Source organism: Ciconia boyciana, chromosome 3, assembly GCF_034638445.1.
Source record: "Ciconia boyciana chromosome 3, ASM3463844v1, whole genome shotgun sequence".
NCBI classification, from domain to species: Eukaryota; Metazoa; Chordata; class Aves; order Ciconiiformes; family Ciconiidae; genus Ciconia; species Ciconia boyciana.
The window spans coordinates 39,499,923-39,520,838 of NC_132936.1; the positions used below are offsets into that span (position 1 = coordinate 39,499,923).

General features: G+C 36.7%; 1 protein-coding gene across 1 annotated transcript in view; it reads right to left on the minus strand.

Moving 5' to 3' along the window:
• ME1 (malic enzyme 1) overlaps positions 1-20,916 on the minus strand; it is a 189,156-nt gene that overhangs the window by 89,447 nt on the left and 78,793 nt on the right. Inside the window, exons 4-5 of the mRNA XM_072855379.1 lie at positions 17,653-17,728; positions 16,300-16,461 (exon numbers count right to left, since the gene is read on the minus strand). Coding sequence (XP_072711480.1) covers positions 16,300-16,461; positions 17,653-17,728 — 238 coding nt within the window. The remainder of the gene's footprint in view (positions 1-16,299; positions 16,462-17,652; positions 17,729-20,916) is intronic.

Consider the following 20,916-nt stretch of genomic DNA (forward strand, 5'->3'; position numbering starts at 1 on the left):
AGAGTTCTTTTCCTAGTATCATGCTTGTGTACCACCACCACACAGACGCATCAGGTCTGTCTTTTAAATCTACATTTAATTAACTTCTACACCAAGTAGCAGCTATGCCAAGCAGGTCATTACTAAGGCACTTGATTGCTAGGAGGAAGGAGGACGGGAAACAATTTCTAATCTTGGCATTTCCTTAATTTATACAAAAGAAACAGTATAGAATGATCCATATTCTCTGTGTCTTGTGCCAATCTGAAAATAATGGCATGCTTTCTACAAACAGGGCACTGTCACTACGGGTGGAATACAGGGGCAGCTGCATTCCGGGGATGAGCACCAAGTGGCAACAAGCAATATATCTACAGTAACACACTTCAATAATTTCATTTGTTCTTTACTGCAAAACTCTTAAAAAATGATGACTTTACATCTCCCAACAGATGTCTGAAAATTTGTAGGGACAGCCAGCACAAAACCTCCCTGAAATTTTTATTTTATCCTTATTTATTGCCTGAAGGACCCTAGATAAATTTAAGTAAAGATCACCAGAGGTCTTCTAACTCTTCTTCCTCTTCATCATCATCTGACCATATCCTGTCTTTTTCTCTGTAGACAGAAATATGTGATTGCACATAAATAGTTATAGGTATTATTTCAATGCATATTTTCTGGTTGTGCTACTAAGCTAAAAAACTCTCCCAGTTCCTCAGCTTGACAATCACCTTTCAAAAGAGCTTTATAAATGAAATAAGAGGGAAAAAAAAAAAACCTCATCTCTCATGTAACAGGATAAAGTCAAGAGTGGCTGAAGGATGCCCTAGGCTGAGGAAGCCCTTTGAAGGAGTCACCAGTCCAGAATTCCCAACCAGCCATGAGAAAACTCCATTCTGGGCAATTCTGACAAGCCCTGAAAAGTGCAGTTTCCCACTAACAGAGCTCAGGCAACAGCCTGCTCCTCTCCCTACAAATTTTTCTCTCTTCCTTAGACATAACACATTAGTCCCATTGAATACTGCTTTCTGCCTCTTCCTCTTAAGAGATTACAAATGATTTTGCAACAAAAGAGCATCACCACAATGTCTGGGGTGGTACTGCTGCAATAATTCAGGCTAGCACGCACCCATGATCCACTGCCAGAACCGTATCTAGCGAAGTTAGTAAGAAGATCAATCAGAGAGGCCTAATTCATTGCGTATTTTAAGAAAAATAAAATAAACAGCAAGATAAATACTCTGCATTATGTCTAACAGTCTCAGAGAACTCTTCTGATGTTAACATCTGTCTGCAGGGATAGGGACGATGCCAATTCCACAAAAGCCTGTAATTTGAGTTGGAACTTGGAAGACGCTCAGAACCACGGTTTCGGAGCAACATTTCATCAGACGCAATTTTAGGATGCATAACTCTTTTATACAGTAAAACTGAAAACAAATGGTTGTCTGCATGCCAGTGGCATTTCTTGAAAAACTTAATCATTTGCCTATTGAGAAAACAATAGTCCTGAAGAATCCGACATCGTTTAGGACTTCAGCAGATTATGCTGCATATAGTCATTAATATTTTAACATACAAATAATAATCAGAAAGCAAAGAAATCTGACAAGTCTCTTGTATTTTATTCATATAATTTTCAGACCACCTAATAAGAAATCGCCTAAACCCCCTGATATCTACTTTCTATAAAAGCTTTTAGTGAAGCCCAGAAAAGGCTCGGACTAACCATTAAGCTCCTACACAACTGAAATTCAACAGCCCCCATACAGTTAACAACTATCATTTCTTCTTCATGAACCCCAGCAGCTACATGGCTAAAATCTCAATCTGCATGTCCTGCCATACATCAAGAAACATTTAACAATACCCTCCATGCTACATTTTAAAATATAGCTGAGGGATAATGGGAACTGGAAGCTATAGAAATAGATTACCACTACCAAACTTTCAGAGTTTATTGCTCTCAAAACACGAGGGACAACATGCTGGACCCTACTTGAGCATCCAGCAGTAAGTGCCTATAAAAAAATCACAGAAGGTGGCCAAACAACGATATTTAAGAAGGGCCAAAATAGTACCTGAAAAACAAGTCTAGCCTCAGTGAAACATTTTATAGACATTGGAGATATTTTTCTTTTCTTTTTTCCTGCAAAATTACCAGGACTGTAGCTATCTTAATGAATTATCTTTTTCAGCTTAATCAAGAGAGTATGACAAGATATAGCTGCTTGAGGTGGTTCAGCCACTTTGAAGAAATCAAACTTTCCTATACCATTTTTGCAAAGCAACAAACACACATCACTCCCTTTATTTTCATCCACTTAACATTTCCAAATTTTGTTTAGGACAGGCAGCTGAAATGTATGAATGCAAGGAGTCATCTCCAGCTTTTGAAACCAGACCAAAAAATGAAAAAAAACCAAAAAAAATCAAACAAACCACCACCACCAAAGTATATCAGAGAAGAGCGAAAACTTATTCTTTTGAAGAGGACATCAATAAAGTTTTGCTATTAAGTAATAATATTCAGAAGAATGCCATCTTAATAATTTTCCTTCATCTGGTAAACAACAAAGATAACAAACTTTAAAAAAAGTCTTAAAGATCTCATTTTCATTCATCTTCAATATTCTGTTAATAAAAAGGATTTTGCTAATATTTCATCAGCTCACACATTTTGACAGCACACAAAGTGTGTCTTGAGTCCATCACATAGTTAATTGAACAGAATTTTAACATATCAGCAGATAAACCATTTACAAAACTGAAAATCTTGTTCTATGTTATCGTTACATCTCATTTCTATCTCAACAGTTCTGATATTTTGTTTTGATTTTTTTTTTTTTATTCACATGTAACTAGAAATCTCCATCACTTGTTGCGGCCTCTTCTCAGTTCTATTAAACTTATGTCTATTTATTTCATTTACTTCCATAAGCTACTCCCACATGGCCCTTCACCAAAATATCTTTGACCCTGACATCCCTATCTCCTGTGCTGACACTCAGCCATTTTCTTTACTAGAGCCAAATGGGTTGGGTCTCTTCCTACATAAACAAGTCACATCAACAACGTCCCTTTGACTGACTGGCAATTATTAAACAAGTCTGGTGATACTATTTCGGCGCTGGCATCTCAGCTGTTGACTATATATCTGCCTTAGCACCAGAAGAAAAAAGGGAAAAGTAGTTCTGTGCACAAAGTAGACCTGCAAGTAGTGCAAGGCCAACGTTTGTAAGAGCACCTTTACAGTCAACAGGTGACATGTTTTGTCCCAGACACTAGGCCAACTTCCGTGGAGGCACAAATGATGCATCTTATCCCACATTTTGTGATAATAGCTATATTTATGGCTCATTCCCTCTCTTGTCTTCTCCACTGCCTGTCAAATTGCTGAGGAGGCAGATAGCTAGCAGTTACTATTTCGGAAAGAATGGAAGCCAACCAAAACAAACACTATCCGTTGCTGTCTTCTGAGTATGAAGAGTTGGAAATGTCTAATGTATCTTGAAATAAAGTCTGCCATGAGTTTGGTCTATGGATATTCATGCATGCTATCCAAAATAAGCATTTCCAGATATTCATTTCTGCCCTCTTTTATATATATCCCCTTGTGCTGAAAAGTGAAGTAAGAAGAAATGAAATGGATTAACATAACTGCTGGTAACATCGGTACACAGCTCGTCCTTTCTAATGTCAGCTGAAACTGAGACTTAAATCCCGTCTCACCATTTATGTGCTTTCTGCTAAAGCCCTCTCCTCTTCAACTTCTCAGGTGTTAAAAATCATTGTTGATATGCTGTTTGGTAAATGTGAAAATCTGAAGCACCACTGGGCTTCATCACATTTTCCATGGTCTAATGAAATAGAGTATTTCACAAAAGAAATATTCAGAAATAGCATATTTCATAAAAATAAATGAACAGTCTCAGAAAAAGAATACCATATAGTCCTAGCCAAAATGGCAAAGTTTAAAGGATGACAATGGATCAAAAGCAACAGACAATTGCTGAGGTCTTCTCACGCATTAAGCAGTAGAATGGCATTTCTCAAAGACACAAAGAGTTTGTTTAATAAGAGGCTGACATAAGTTCGAAAACAAGTTTTAGTCTCTGTAGAAGCCTCCTGAGCCACACAGCAACAACATGTCAGATGCAGAGAAAGGCAAGTGAAGTGCGAACTGAGTGTGAATTCATGTTACCTAACTTAAGAAACCATACTGGATATTTCAATATCTAAGCTAGTCTAAGTTTTTATAGTCAACAGACAAAAATGATAGTTTTAAAATACAATTCACCTGACCAATTTGAGACAGCTCCTCTACAAGAAGAAGCATCTGATCCTCTTCATAAAATTAGCCTAGGATGATTAGCTCAGGTTCAGATGACTCTCAAGCTCCACGTCTCTTTCTCAGTCATTCTGAGCTTACCTAGTTTGGTGACAGGGCCGCAGATTCTCAAGACTAATAATTCAAACACAAGATTATAATTGTCCATTCCATTGAATCTTAAGTATGGGAAAGATAAAAGAGAACAGGCAAAAATATTGCTGCCTATGTCGGTATACTAGAAAAGTCTAGATTTGGGTTTAGTACACAGGCAACATAGAAAGGCTGGACGGTTACAAGAAGAACACAAATACTGATCTGTAGTATTTTATGAAAGTATAAGAGGACTTTAAGCAGAGGCAACATAGGATGATGGTGGATGTAAGTCTGGCACTGAAATATATAATAAGATATTATTTTATACAACAGGCATATTAGAAAGATAATATGAACTTGAAAGTCTCCTTTAATTTAATTGTACCAGAACAAATGGATGAGTTTTAAAAACTGCAGTAACCTTTTGTTGTACAATGACAACAGTAAGCCCCTGGTGAAAAAAATAAGACTTTGTTCTGTTGTTTTTTTATTTATTTAAAAAGGACTCTAAGTATTTTTGCTACTGAAAAGAAATGTAGATCAAGATATTTTTCATCCCTGTATTAGGGCAAAAGGGGATGAGCATTGTAATAGTAGTAAGGTAAACACAGAATGTCTTTCTACTATTAAAGAACAAAGCCCATTACAAGTGAATGCAGCATTAAACAAAATGCTGATAGTGTACATATTATGAAAATGAGAAAAATATTTAAAGAGAATAAATGTTTAAAACCCAAGACCATTTATAGTTGAGTTTTATTGCTAAAATTGCTGGTACTCGTAGCTGCTGAGCTATGCCTAAGAAAATATGAGAAAAGCATCTAAATGAAAACAAGGGATGTGATGTAATACATTCCCCTGGGAACACCATGGTAAAGAATAGCAAATGATCTTCTACATTTGCAAATAAGTCAAAACAGTTAACAGCTCTATATATGGTGGGAAATGCTGTTCCCCTTTGTACACAATTATTTAATAAAAGGAGTAGGCAATGTTTTGTATTTCAGCTCTCTTAATACATCATTAGTAATGCATCCCTTAGGAAGCACGAGATGTTTATACACAGTTTTCTACTGAAGGTTTAATGCAACCAAGGAAATACATAGTAAGGCAGAAAATACAGAAGAAATAGTAGTTTAAAAAAAATTGCAGAAGACTATGGACAAAATAGAAAACAAACTCAAAGATTCTTCAAAGGCAGTCTTTAAAAGACTGAAACACACTGGAAACCTCAGTATCTTTGGTAAATTTAGACTCTCAAGATTCCCTCCCTGGAACCCCATCTCAACAACATGCTGCAGTCACTTCAGGCAAGGGTTTTAGGCCATAGAGGGTGAAAAACCTTCCTGACTAAAGCCATATGCAGTTTTGAGGATATACTTGAAAGTATAAATTAGGAAATTTATTATTTGAGTATTCAGTAAAAAAATAACATTTCATTCTTAGATTTTTAATTGCAGAAGTGAATTCTGAAATACAGCGACATCCACTATTAAAACCAATGAAAATAATTGTGTAAAACACACCATCAGCAAATTACTTTCTGATTTCTTGCAAGAACATCATGATGCAAGAGGTCTCTTTGAATGTTACTGAACTGTATTTTTAAAGCTGCCTAACAGATAACATTAACTGCTAAAATCGGTTTCCTTGGCATTTGCTCAAAGCTGAGGTCCACCTCAGCAGGACTTAGACCTCTTACTGGCTCAAGGAGAAAAGCCAACAGCGAAGAACGAGCCATTTTCTTTTCCTAAGACTAAAGACAGCAACTGTTTAGCTAGTAAGGTTTTATGTCCTTTTCTTTCTTTCTTTCTTTCTTGCAGTTATTATCTGTTACTTTCCATGAGCATTGCTTGATGCGTCTTGTCAGTGAACACGCCTGCACACATCACATTGGATATGTCTGGGAACAACAGAGAGTCTCTGAAAATTGATTATAGCTCTGGACAGAAGATAAAGAAACATACGGAGAAAAAAAAGCACAGACAAAAGTCAGATGCAAGCTACTGACACATTTAACAAGATTAAAACAGGAAATGCGGTTTCCAAATAAAACACAGTATTCCAAAATACGGAATATTCTGTGCAATAAAGGCCTCTTTATCCAGTAACAATTTACCATTTCTGTTGATGACAGGGCCCTGTGAAAATACGGAACTTTCTAACAGCCCAGATATATTAACTCTATGTATGATGTAATGGACATATCTGCATGTGCACAAATCCTTTCACATAAGTGAATGCCAAGTCTGAATATGCACCTATGGTTAGATTGAGATGAGAATAACTAGCATTTACTATGATTATTGAAATAAAAATAAATAAATACAGCAGAATTCTATATTACTTCATTCCACCTCTCATCACGTTATAAACAGCAAGTTACTCAAGAAATACTACCTAAGTTTGTGTGATGCAATATAATGGGACCAAATACAAAGAGTTTTGACTGGAGCCCGATTAGAGACACCTTTGGAGACTCTTATTGTTCTGATTCATTATTTGTCATAATGATAATGTCTGCACTAGAATAAAATAATGTGCTATATTAAACTTCAAGTTTAATTTTTTCCACAAGATTCAGAAAAGCACATAAAAAAATTACAATTTCTTCCACATATGTATTGTTGAAATAAAGTGAAGAAAACCCAGTACATGCAAGAAAACACAGAACAAGAATTCTAACATGCTACAGAAGATGACCTTGGATAAGTATTCACTTAACCACACCTTTCACTACCACCATGGTAAGAATTTCAATATTAACTAATACCAACTTCAGCAATAGTCAACAAAAATGCCACACAGCCCTATTTATTCCCTAGAAATGAGGGAATATTCTGAAATTCTGATGGATATTTACATGTTTGGGTTTTTTTCTTGCTTCAGTTGACAGGAAATCATGCGTTTTGAAATATTAAATTTCCAAATAAAATCTGTGGGAGAACTGTAATTGTTAAATATTCCCATGCCTCCGCTTGCTCACTATAGTAATCTGTATGTAAGGCTCCATGCCCGTCCACACATCCCGCGGTATACCTCACCAGCTCAGCAACACAGGGGCCACGAAGCTTCGTAGGAAACACAATCAGGCAGAAATTCCTGATCCACAGAGGAAAAATACTGAGGCATGAGACATCCAAACAAAGTGTTGGAATCACCTTTAAGATTTAAATGATAATGCCCCTCCATGAAATATATAAAGTAAAACCCAAAACCAGTCTATCACACTATTTACCAGTGGTTTTAGAACACCACATAGATGTGAATCCCTGGAGTACAGGAGGTGTGTGCTCAAGTTTGTAGTGGATCATAACAGAGGGAACATATTGACATATTACTCTAAGGAAAAAACAAAATAAAGTTTATCGTATCTTGTGAAGTACTCACCTCATGTCTACAACAAACAGAAAATTATTCAGGCTATGAAAATATTAATGAGACAAGAACAGCAGTGATAACATATGACTTAGAAAGGACAACATGAAATTTTAATACACATGAAAAAAATACAAAGATGATGAAATGTATAACAGCCCAAGGAAGACCTGAGGGACGTTAGCATTCGCCAATGATGTGCTTCTAATGTGCAAACAGATAAAGCACTAATATCTAGCTAAAACTCCTCTGTAATAATACAAATAATAAAAATAAAATAAAAACTCCTCTGTAATAATAAAAATGCCACTCAATTTGTATATTTACATATAATATAGGTGTTCTCCTTCAGTTTTTCATGAATTACCTTTCCAGCATCTATACTTCATGACTGCATGATTAACTACGTCCTTCACTGAATATGCCACCTAAAAACTACTACCCAGAATCTTGAGCATTTTTGGCAGCAATTGAACTTTTAAATTAAAAAGCAGATGCTTCATGATAAATAGTAAATATTTTTGTCACAATATTACACTCATTTTAACATAACTGTACCTTCAATAGCATGTATAAAATCCTGTGCAAACTATCCTCACGTTCTGATAAAATTTAACAATTTTGATCAATATTTTCTTCTAAGAGTAGACTAGGCTTGTCAAGCTATTGCTTTGGATATACAATACACCACAAGATGACATACATAAAACTTTACTTTTCTATTTATTTCAAGTTTCCCTTGAAGCAAGCTTATTTAATATAATATCTTGTCTGTTGCCTAAAGCCTGTGATTTCATTTACTCTTCCTCATCTGTTTTATTACTTTCTGTGTGCTCTACTACTGACAATCCAATCTGGCAAGCTTACAAGACTCAATACCTGAGAAATAGAAAGCTAGGAATTTGCAGAACAGACTAAGGTAAAATAATATTTTTGGACAGAAAAAGTGAGCTACAACTTAGTCAAACGACTGAGTTCGACATATGTCAATAACAATTCAGCAGTGTACGGCAGAAACATATTCAAATGGTAAATCTAGATTTATTATTACACTTACAAATTCTCGACATGTCTGAGTTAAAATACTGAGTCAAAATAACTTTTGAAACTTAAGTTGTGAATTTATTACCAGACATATTGTAACTATTCACTAAGAGAACATTAAAGAGCAAGAAAAGGAAAGCTCTCCAAAAAATTAGTGAAAAACCTCAGCTGCCGGATACTTGTGACCCACTCAAGCACATCACCAGTGGCCCTGGCACTGAGGGGAAATGGTGGCTCTCATAAGTACCATCCCTTCTGCAGCTCATTCTCTACGTCTGCAAGTGTAATATGCATGCTGGCACAGTTTCAGGTGTTCCTGTTTAAATAAAGCATGTTTAGGAGCGGTGGGCGATGCCATTTTTATTTTAGAGGTGGAATCTTCTGAAACACACTGTAAAGATGACTCTAACCCCCCCCCCCCCGCAATTTTAGAAGACGCATCTATAAAAACAGACTGTACTTGTCCATTCCCTCCTCTAATGCATATTCAGTCCACTCCAAATAACTGAATAGATTTAAAAGGAGACTACCAATTCCCATAAATTAAAAAAGTGGGTTTTTTTCTTCTGCACAATGGGCTAGACAGAATTGTAATTCAGAAATTACTTTACTTTTCAGTACTTCTGAACACTGAAAAGAGAAAAGAAAAAATTACTCATGACACTGACCCTAGGAAAAGTAATATCCTACCACAATATTTTCTTGCCAACTGGAAGCGAGGAAAGGGGAGGAAAAAGGAATATGCATGTATTTTCTCCTTTGTTCAAGTGCTGGCAGTGTACTACCAGGGAAGGATCTAGCAGCAAGATCGAAGGGGGATAAAAAATTCCACTTGTTAAAACAGAACTTAATTGGTGAAGGCGAGTGCAATTATCTCCTACCAGAATGGCACAGACAGGCAGTAGCCAAATGATAAAACACCACAGAAGATTTACTCCATCAATAGTTTTACAAATAATTTTCATGCCTGGAATTCAGCACCATTGGGCTACAGCATCACGTTTGAGCACCTTCCCTGGCCTGACTGTTTTGTGGAACATTGAAAAAAGCCTCTCTTGGTCAACCAGGTTAATTTGGTCAGTGACATTTTAACATAGCTAAATGAAAATCTCTGTATCTAGAAACCTCCTGTTTTGATCACACATAGTGTCATTTGTATTTCAGAAATACTCAAAACTACTAGGGAACACACTGGAGAGTATAACCTAGAAATGAGATTCCCATATATGCACCAGATACAAAAATAGATCCTTTTTATATACACAGGAGCAATCTCTATTCATAGAATTCAGGAAATGCTACTACTATTTTACAGTAAAACTGTCACTGAAACACTGTCTCTAGTTCTAACAACCATCATTCAAGGGGAAGGCAAAAGGACTTTTTTAAATTCAGAGAGCATAACCATTCCGTAATACATTTACTACACAAAAAATTGTGTAAAAGTGCCACTCATCTACATATTAATTCCAATTGTGACTGTCATTTATTTAGAAATCCCTACAGCTGTACACAATTTACATGATTTGTTTGATATGTTTATATCTTTAGATTGATAAGATATGAAATTGCAGGTTTCCTCTATACTCAGCTTTCTTCTGTCCAGGTTTCTATTTTGGTTGGAATATGAATAATAAAAGCAGGTTTGTTTCTGTTTTCTCAACAGTTTCCATTTGCACATTCATAGGTAGGTATTTTTCAAGAACATGAATCTTGGAAGGCTGGTACCTGATCTTATGACAATTGGAAGTAATTTGGGGAAATGCAGGAAGCTAACAAGGACAAGTTGAAGAACTGAGCTTGAATTTGCACCTCAGCTTTTCTGGATTCAGTCTTCCACTACAGATGCTTGTCATTCCTCCAGAAGAGTCAGAACTGCCAGCCCAGTCATGCTCACTGACCTATTTAGGGCAACTGTGAGAACTGTCACATTCCTGCATTTAAATATTTGTAGTAAGTTAAGGGAAAAAATATTCCAAAGCAAGCACGCAGGAAATAACTTGAAATAGCAGCCCCCAAGTCCCTGAAGTATGGCCATCTGCCATACTTCAGGGAGGAGTAGCTGCCCTAGCAGCTGCCCCGCATGTTTCTCTCTCTTGTGCACTGTTTGGTACTTAAATGTCTGTATTTGACAATTATCCGAATAAAGAACACCTTCAGATACACATTTGCAAAAAGTGAACTGACCGTCATGATTCATCTGTCCATTAATGGCATATATGTATGACCAGCCAACTATTTAACTGTCCACCCAGGGCAAGAGAATGTTTGCAGGTCCAGCTTCTTTGAAGCCATCACGGCTGCAGCTGGAGTGACTTCTGACACCTGAGCAATCCTGATGGCTGGCCTGTGGCCACTTGTCCCAGCGCTCAGAGCACCAAGATGCCTTCTGCTAGAAGCTGCCTATGTAAAAAGTTCTTCCCATACCAGCTGTCTTGGCCTTTCTGCGTTGTGTGAAAGTAATATTTAAAAGAGTTGAATGCTTTCTACCTAAGCTGAAATTTATGGTAAATGGTTTACGTTTAAATGCTAACACACAATTAATCTTTCTAAAGCTCCCACAACTGGTCATTTCCCAGTATTGAATTTACACATGCGATCAGTCCAGGATTGCTCTGGCAGCCCTGAACTTGTCAGAGCTTTTCTTGTAAGGTACCAGACAAGCACAGTTCTCATTCCTCTGTTAAGCATCTATTATTAGATTAAGATTTTTATGGTCAGAAGAAACCCTTTCACCGCTGATTTGACTTCTGTATGACACAAGCCATCAGTCTTCCTAGATTTCATTCCTGCTCTGGCTGGATAATAGTACTTTAACTAAACCATATCTCATCTACGACCCTTGGACATCAAAAACCTCAAAGTCATTGATAAAGATATTAAACATTGCAGAGCTGAAAAAAAAACCTGTCATACCATAAAAACACAACTATTTTATTATTCCTCACAGAAATATATGTTTTAAACCACATTTTCTCTAGTAATACAAGGGGCCTGCTTTGTTTTTTCATTGGTCCAGTTTCTTAAAAGGAACAATATGAATTCAAATATGTTACTGAAGGTAAAAAATAAGAGTCAACCAAAAATCTGTAAACTTACTTTAACATAAGATTAAATTTGTTTTTAATAAGCTCATGCTAATCAGCAATAGTTATTTTACTCTCAATTCTTGATTAGTCAAACTTTCTGATTTTACTCAATTCTTTATCACAGGTTACAGCAACCAGGACCATTGTATCTTAAATAACAGCCTTAACTTTAATCCAGTCTTCCTGAAATTCTTAATTCATCCCAGATATAATTAAAAAAAAACCTGGTACTTCCTCCCCACCCAGCTCAGCATGGTCCAGAAAGCTTTTACCAGAATTTTTTTTAAAAGAACTGGCCAAAGCATTATTTAGACATTCAGATTTAAGGATCTTGACAAATTTTTAAAGCTTTTGTTTAACATATTGATTTGCTGTTAATAAAATGGAAAATAAGACTTCTCACCAAGATAGATAAAACTGACATTTTAAAAATATCTACCATATTTATACTGACAATCTAATACTTGCACAAGTACCACCGTTAAGGTAAAGCATCAGGAACAACAGAAAATCTCATTCTTACTGTTCATAATTAATATGGATTAAGTTTATTTTCTTCAGTGTCTTTTGCTTTTTTATTGCCTATAAACCCAGGTTTTGAACTTGGTTTCTGTTATTGGGTTTTGCTGTTTGTTTGGGTTTTTTTTAAACTGCCAGTTTTCACATCCCTGTAAGCCAGGCTGATTTTTAACCAACAGGCTCGCCTCGACATTGTTTATTTTGTGACAGTTTAATAACATGTTTTAAGCAAACAATCATCATTCGCATTTTAATGTTTAAATGTTTCCCCTTGATTCAGCTTGATTATTTCTATCATCCTTAAACGATCCCACTTACAGTGCTGGGTACATGTGTTTCAGATAGGTCTCCATTAAGTTGTAGTTGCTTGTACCTTGACAACCACTCATTTTTCTTCTGCAATCTGTTTCTTTAACCATTTCAAAGTGATTAACATATGCCTCTTCAATATTAGATGAATGCCCACAATCCAGAGATCACATCACCTCAGGATTTCCAACAACACTTTTGTATCAGTACTGAGACTAGTGCCTGAGTATGTTTTACTTGGATTGAAATCCCACCTGAGAAGCACCATCCTCACACCTGAAAAATACACGGCTACTGGGTAAGGCACAACTTCTAGTGAGATGGTCATGGTCTGTAGTAAATAACTAATAATACTGCAAATGTTTTAAATGCCTTGGATAAAAATGTCCTATCAGCAATTACTTGCCTCCGATTTATCAATTATTTACGAAACAGGCATATTATTTTTGACAGTGGTCAACACCACTCTTTTGGATGCTCAGTCCCACACTGATTACATGGAGTAATTTGTTAGTTTGGTCACGCAAGTCTTTCTACTAGGTCAATTTTTACTCATAAGTAAGCAGTTTCCATTTCTCTTGCTTACTATCTAGGCAATTGTATAAAAACGCTTTTTTTGCCTCTCTCCTCTTTCCTTTTTATGAGTAGCAGGATAATACCCCAGCTAAAAATACATCTGCTAAAACTAACAGTAATAAGGCTTTTAATAATCATCAGAAATTGAGTGAGTTGCTCCTCAGAGTTACTGTTTTGGGTCCTGTACACAACAAAACAATATGGGATGAGAATTTGTGAAGTTTTTCTTGCAATCTGCTTTAGAGTAAGATTTAATCTTTCTAGAGAATTTGCAGGTTGTGCACAACCACATTATAGTTGCCAAAAATACATATTTTAAAACTTATTTTAAAGCACTGAGGCCCCCACAGAAAGGGAAAAGGAACTAATCCAAATGGAAAACATCTGCACGTTTCAAAAAACATGTTCAGCATAATTATTATTTATACGTGCTCAAGTTATGAGAGTTATTTCTATTGCGTCTTATTATGGAAAATCCTGGCTAGAGTAAGAAAATATAGCATAAAAATACAGTTATTTGTCCAAGAGGTTCAGATTTTAAGATAAGGAATTGCAGTGCAATTCCGCAGCAGCTTGACCTAATCTAACCAGCTTAGCCAGCAAAATGTGATCGCTTTTCCGTCATTTCAGTTCTCTGCAGTGGCTCACCACCTGGTCACACAAACACCAGCGTTAGGGAGGGAACAGGGATGTGCTGCTGGGGGAGAGGGAGGGTGTTAGAGGGAAGAAATTAAGGGAGCTGATGCCCCAGTATTCCCAACTTTGACTAAAGTAGCCAGGGAACTGCACCCAAGCTCCGATTAATGAATATCACCAGGCCCGTGCAGTCTCATCAGACAAGGGGTACACCAATGGAGCCCCACCTGTTCATAATCCTACAGCAGAATTCAGAAGTCTCATTCCCAGTTACAGCTGTTAGATAAATGCTTCAACATCTGAGCAACCAGTCCCCACTAGAAAAGCCACCAAACATCTACGTTTTGAAGTGTAGTCTAGCACAACCCCGAAAGAGCAGTTGTGCTGCCTCTAGAGTTGACCATAACCCAACCACAGTTCACAGCCTTGATTTCGCTCATGCTGCTGACTTCTCCACACCCCTGCAAAAACCTAAATGAACATAAATGGCACTGATCCGTAAGCTAATATAACTCCTTGCGTCTGCTACAGCACTGAAAAAAACCAACAAAAATAACTCTTTACCCAACCTCCCATTGAGTCAAACTTAGTTTAAGGTCTCTTGTACCAGTAAATTTAGCTGGGGATTTTAGACTGTCAGGCAGCGTGTCCATGTCTGAGCTTGATACGCACCAGGCAGGAACGAAAAGCACCCTGACAGAAGCAGTCCTGTCCTACACTGCTAACCACCGCGTTGGCTGGGGACTAAAACACACTCAGCCTCTCATTGCACTGTACGACTAAACTGAAGTGGTTCATAATATGGTCCTAAAATAAGAAGCCATATTCCAAAGTGAAACAACAAAAGGCATCCAGAGCATCGACAAACCCCAGCTCACATAATTTTTATGCATCTTGTAATACTTTAGGTTTGCCACTCTTTCATACGCGGTGAACTCCTTGTTTAGTCACAAGAACAATGACATGAAAGTTGAGCTACTGCTATGGGTATGCTTTTTTTTTTCCTATTTGTGTATATATATGTTTGATATATTTCAAGAAAATAATATGCTGTTAAAAATTAAAAATGACAGTGAAACTCAGGCATAAAAGCAAAAGGTAAAGACTACTGCAGTATCAGAAGTAGCTGATGCAATTAAGTGTCTAGAAACATTCAATAATAGATTAGGTAACTGGCTCAGCTGCTCAAACCAGGAATAAAAACATTTTATAGCTAATGCGACTTGTATGTGATTTGATACGGCAATGTGCTACAGTGTTCAGATTCATCTCACAAGCAAGTCTGTCCACTTTCAGAAGGGGGTTCTTGGGGGATAGAGAGAGAAGGTAGCAGGCTATTTCTCAGTTCAGTAATGCTTTCATGATGTATTGTCTAAATTACCCCAGTGGGGCAGGGGGGAGATGTGTGTATAAAGCTGAAGATGCACACACCCAACCCAACAATCTAGAAGTCCCAGCTAAATTTCCTGGTACAGGAATGCTTTATTTAGCTATAATACACATAATTCTCTGATACATTTATCATGCATAAAGTTTAACACTTGCATCATTTATAGTATAACATTTGTTTAATTCTGCTAAAGTATAATGGTATTGCTGGTGATATTTAATTTGACATCACTCAGAGTCACTAATTCAAGTATTCTTTCACAAAAAAAAGAAGGAAGAACAGGGGCCAAGTAATTAACTAGTAATCCCAGGAGCCCTGGAAATATCAAAGCCAATTTTCAACAACTTTAAATCTCTGCACTTCATACACATGGGAAGCCAAGTTAAAGGTAAGGTCCACTTACTTGAAGCACTGGGACCTCGTTTGGGGAAATTTCATAGCATTACAGTGCTTTCTATAGCTAAAGTCAATGTACAACTGAAGTATGTAGACATGCATTCCCAGCACAGATCAGGCTATAGCTTCAAGCTGTTCACCAAAACGAGGGGCACGTCTCACATCTGAAATCACATCAGAATTCACATCTGAAATCACTGCAGAGGAATTCTGCAGCAGAAGTGGAGAAAGAATGCTGCCTTAAACTGTATTTTTAACTCTATCGTCCCCCTCTTCTTGAAATATAGTTTCCCATACCACTTTTTAACATGTATTATGTACGCAGCACATTTTTACAGACAACAGCGTCCTTAATTACTTGAGCCTTACAAAACAGTCTACACTGTGCATTAGGATGGGTATATCTACACTGTGTATTAGGAGGAGACTTTTTCCATAGGACTTTTTAGTTTGCACATAATTAAAGCCAGTATCATAACAAAGAAAAACAACTTTTTACAATTCAAGTTCCCCTCAAACAGCTAATACTCACTACACCTCAGAAAAGGATTTACCTCATTATCTGTTCCCACATCCAACATCACTGGTAGACACTCGTGAGGTTTTACTCCTCCGCATGCCGTATAAAGTGCCAGTTTACCAACTGGGATGCCCATTCCATAACAGCCAAGGTCTCCAAGACCAAGAATACGTTCTCCATCTGTCACCACAATAGCCTAGAGGAACAAATAAAAGCACTGTAAAAATAACTTCTTTGCTTGTATGTACTAAGTATTCCATTGTCTTCTTACCATCATTTTTTAATTTTGTGTAAAAATTCTAACAGGTACAAACAAATCAATAGTACAAAAAAGGCCCAGAATTGTTTTACTGTATTTCGCTGTGGTTTTGTTACACTATTTTAAGCTCTTGCTTCAGTGTAAATGGGACTTTCATATAAAACTTTTAGGAATACACAAGAGAGGTATTTAGTATTACATTACAAGGGAACTGGCATTGTTCCCTCTTACGTTTTTCTGTCAACAGTATGAAAACAGAATAGGAAGGGAAAGGAAGTTATCCACAAAAAAATAAGAACCCCGGACTCCTGGGTTTTGTCATGGCTGTTTTCAGCAGAACCAGAGCCAGCCACTCTTGCTGGCCTTTGACAGGGCTGTCTACAGCCACCTAGTTCTTACCCTTCAAATATGTATGTATTCTTCCCTTGAGCAAATAACACACTCCATCATACTTATACATATGAGGAAGTATGTGTTTTCATTGACAGAAATACAGGAACTCAGTAAACCCACAAAACTGTGCTAAAAAGGAAGATTTTTCATAGTAAAGGACAGAAGTGCTCAGTATGGCAAGCAGCTGACAACACAATAATTTCCTTGTCATATTCTGTGAGAAGCCATTTTAGTTGGAAATTTAATATTTTTTGTCAGAGAGCTCATCAGGTATCATATGTGGAGAACTATTAACCCAAACACTAGAACAGGTTGCCAAGAGATCTTGTGGAGTCTCCACCCTTGGAGATACTCAAAACCCAACTGGACACAGCCCTGAGTAACCTGCCCTGGCTGACCCTGCTTGAGCACGAGGATGGACGAGATGATCTCCAGAGATGCCTTCCTACCTCAGCCACTCTGTGATTCCCTGAAATGCAGAAAAAGCATTCAGGGGTTTTTTGATGCATAATATTCAATGTAATTGACCATTTAATCAGTAAAGGATGTCTACAGCTAAACAAGTAAGGGTTTGAAAGCCTCAAACTTGTGCTGTAACAGCATTCTTTTTATTCAAAAAATGAGCTAAGAAATCACTGAAATATAATTGATAAAAAGCTTATAAAAATATCTTAACCAAGTCACCTTGGGTGCAAACCAGTGTCAGCTTTGTCATGCAACTAAAACTAAACTTACCTTGATGATATTTTCTGGCCAGGATTTAAGCATTGTAGCGATGTGTCCCCGGTCATGGATAGTAATGAAAAGACCTCTGCAAATAAAAAAAACCTTTTAATATAAACAGGTAATTAAATACTTCAGTATAAATCAATTACATAATAAATTAACTCTATGCAAATGTGTTGCATACATAGATTCAGTTCAATAATAAGTGCTCAATTTTGTATGAATGAGTAAATTAAATGTCTGCATTTAGTAGAAGTCAATGAACACGTAACTCAGTAAAGCTTCACTGAGCAGTGAGAACCTGGAGGAGTCATTTCTGAAAATTGCTAAGTTTGATTTTAAAGCTCACTGAGCACTTGATCTGTTTAAATGCACTTGTTAATTGTCCCAGACCACAAAACGTGTTCATCGTATGACAGTGATCACTAGTGCCCCAGCAGTCCTAACATTTACAGACAAGATTAGGCCAAAGTTTTAATCTATGAACAAAACCTGAAATAAGCCATATATTATCATTACATAAAATAATTCAAGAGCATTCAGTTATGTGTTTAGAAAACAGTCTGCTTATTTAATTAGATTGCCCCTTTGACATCTACAAAAGTGGAAAATTATCTTCTCTATATTAAAATCTCTTTGATTTGAAAGTGTGTAGCACATCCTACAGTGCTAAGCATACCACATTTGTACTTTGAAGAGTATTTGTAAATTGGTCTTTAGTTCCACCAATACAGAAGAGTATAAAACAAAATGACAGAAAAGTGTAATTCTCATTTCAATTTTTATTTATTATAGAAGCAAAATCAATATAGTATCTTGTCCTACTCTTCAGCATTTTATTGTTCATTTATTTTACTTGACATGCAGCTATACATCCAGGTCCACTCAGACTTAATTTAGTTCCATTTCTTATCTACTTTTCTCATGTGAGACAGTGGAAAAAAATTCTCCCGCTAAAGTCAATCTCTCAAAAACCATGAAGAAAAAATCAATTAAGTACATGCCAAAGATGCCTTCTTGTAATTAAACTTTGGACTAGGAAGTATAAGGAGTCATCTTCTGGAATTATTCTAAAGCATTTCATCCACCTATTATAAAAACTATAAAGTAAAAATTAGAGAAGACTATTGAAAAATAATTTAAAGCTAAGTCTACTACAATATCTCCATATTCATAGAAGTAGGTACATGCCCATGTGGGTCTAAATAAAACTAATAACTCAGGGAAATGCTTGTCAGATATGACTGCAAGTATTCCCAGTCAAGCAAAAAATTTCCTGCAGTGTTAAAAAGTATATTAGTCAAAACACCAAAATGAGTCCAAAAATATATTTCATTTCATGTTTATATATTTCATACATATTAGATTATATATATATATATAAAAATTATCATGTGATGTATATTTTTATACTGAATTTTACATTTAATTTCATATTTAGGTGTCTTCTTCCACTCTGATGTAAAAAAATATACAATTGAAATTGTTTATTATTTCGGACAAAAGGTACTGTAAGACACATTGCAATTAACCAAAGTATTTCTTAATCTTAAAGCTAATGATTCAGAAACAGAACCTACAACCTCAAGCAGCTAATTAAATAAAACTGATATGTTCTAAAAGAAAAATATATATGCACTGTATAAAGGAAAACACAATCAGTCATTTCCGGTTAGATATTTTTAACTGTTTAAATTTCATTTTAGGAATTTCCCCCTAGAACTGGAAATTCTCTGATCCTGGCATCCCAATTAATTCCCCTTCTGCTTCCATTCCCCATGCTCAGAACAAACGCACCCAGACAGATTATTCCGTCTATCGGTTGTTTCTTAATAATTAATGCCTGTCAGCAGATTAATTCTTCCACCCCAGTGGAAGCAACAGTCCTCGGGGGCGGGAGGGTTAATATTTACACCACTTTGCAGAAGTTGTGGTATTTACAGCCTACAAGCATTTCTATGTGTGACCCAACTACCTGAAAAAAGATGTCCCTCCCAGTGAAACACCATAAAGAAGCAATGCAAAATACATGCTGATGCTTCTGATGTATTGTAGAGTGAGTCATTTTATAAAACACTGTGTAAACTGTTAAATCATAAAATATAGTTATCAAAGTTGCTAGCCTCAGAGACGGTCAACTGTGAGAGATGAGCGTGCAAAAGAAAATGAAGAGTGCAGGAAGAAAGCTACCTAGAGGCATCACCCCTCTCCTTCTCCCCGCCCTCCAATTTACACCGACCTAATAGATTCGTGTTAAATGAAGCAAGATTTTGTATTGATTTTCTAAAGAGCCGGAGCCCAGCCCAGCATGGTTAAATGACCTCTTCCTTGCAAGCTAGGGATAGAGGTCTCCATGGAAGAAATTCCCCGGCAGAGGAAAATAAAGGCAGGGTGGCTGCTCCAGAAGGAATTTTGTTAGAACATTTGTAAGGACCTTTGAATAAGTATTGAGAGCGTATTTCAGAAATCTGTCCAAGCAGGATCACATTCAAACAACAATGGAAAATAGGGGCTGAAGTGTAAACAGAGTCACGTTGAAAGCATTTCACTCCCCTCCTTCTCCCCTTCCCTCCATTCTTTCTGTAGATTAGTAAAAGGTTTCTGGACACATTGTCCTGACTGAGAAGATACCCCTGGATTTAAGGGCACAGAATAAGTGATAAGAATCTTTTATTCTTTTACCTGGATCTGTTTTCCTCATCTTTCATTTCTTTAATTAAAGAATGAAACTTTTCTCCTTTAAGGTGTCCTCTGCAAGAAGCTACACCAGGTTGCAAGAGGACCCTCAGCTTGCAACGGTGTCTGCCACAAGAATATTCAACCTAAATGACTGGAATTGAACCTGCTGGCAATTCTACCTGCAGGCAACTATCAAAAAAGTAGTACTACATATTTTTAGTTTTCCATGAGGTCATGCTATGTTCAGAAAAACCATCAACTGCACAAGGTTACTGCAAGTGGGATAGGGTGACACAAGCTGACAAGGTAGCCACCTATTTGGCTACCTAGCAGCCGTTACAGTTATTTTTTGGCTGTCATAGCACTGCCATGAGAATAACCAAGAAAGGAGCAAGCTACACAATTTAAATTGGATTAAATTATATATGTATTTCAGTCCAGAAATAAAACAGAATTATCCATTTGAGTATCCATTCGAGTTAATAATAATAATAATAAGTACTGTCATGTCAGTGACACACGCCCTGCTCTGCCGGATGCAGAGCAAGAGGCAGCCCGTGTGATGTGCATCCGTCTGACGCAGCACTTCAGGAT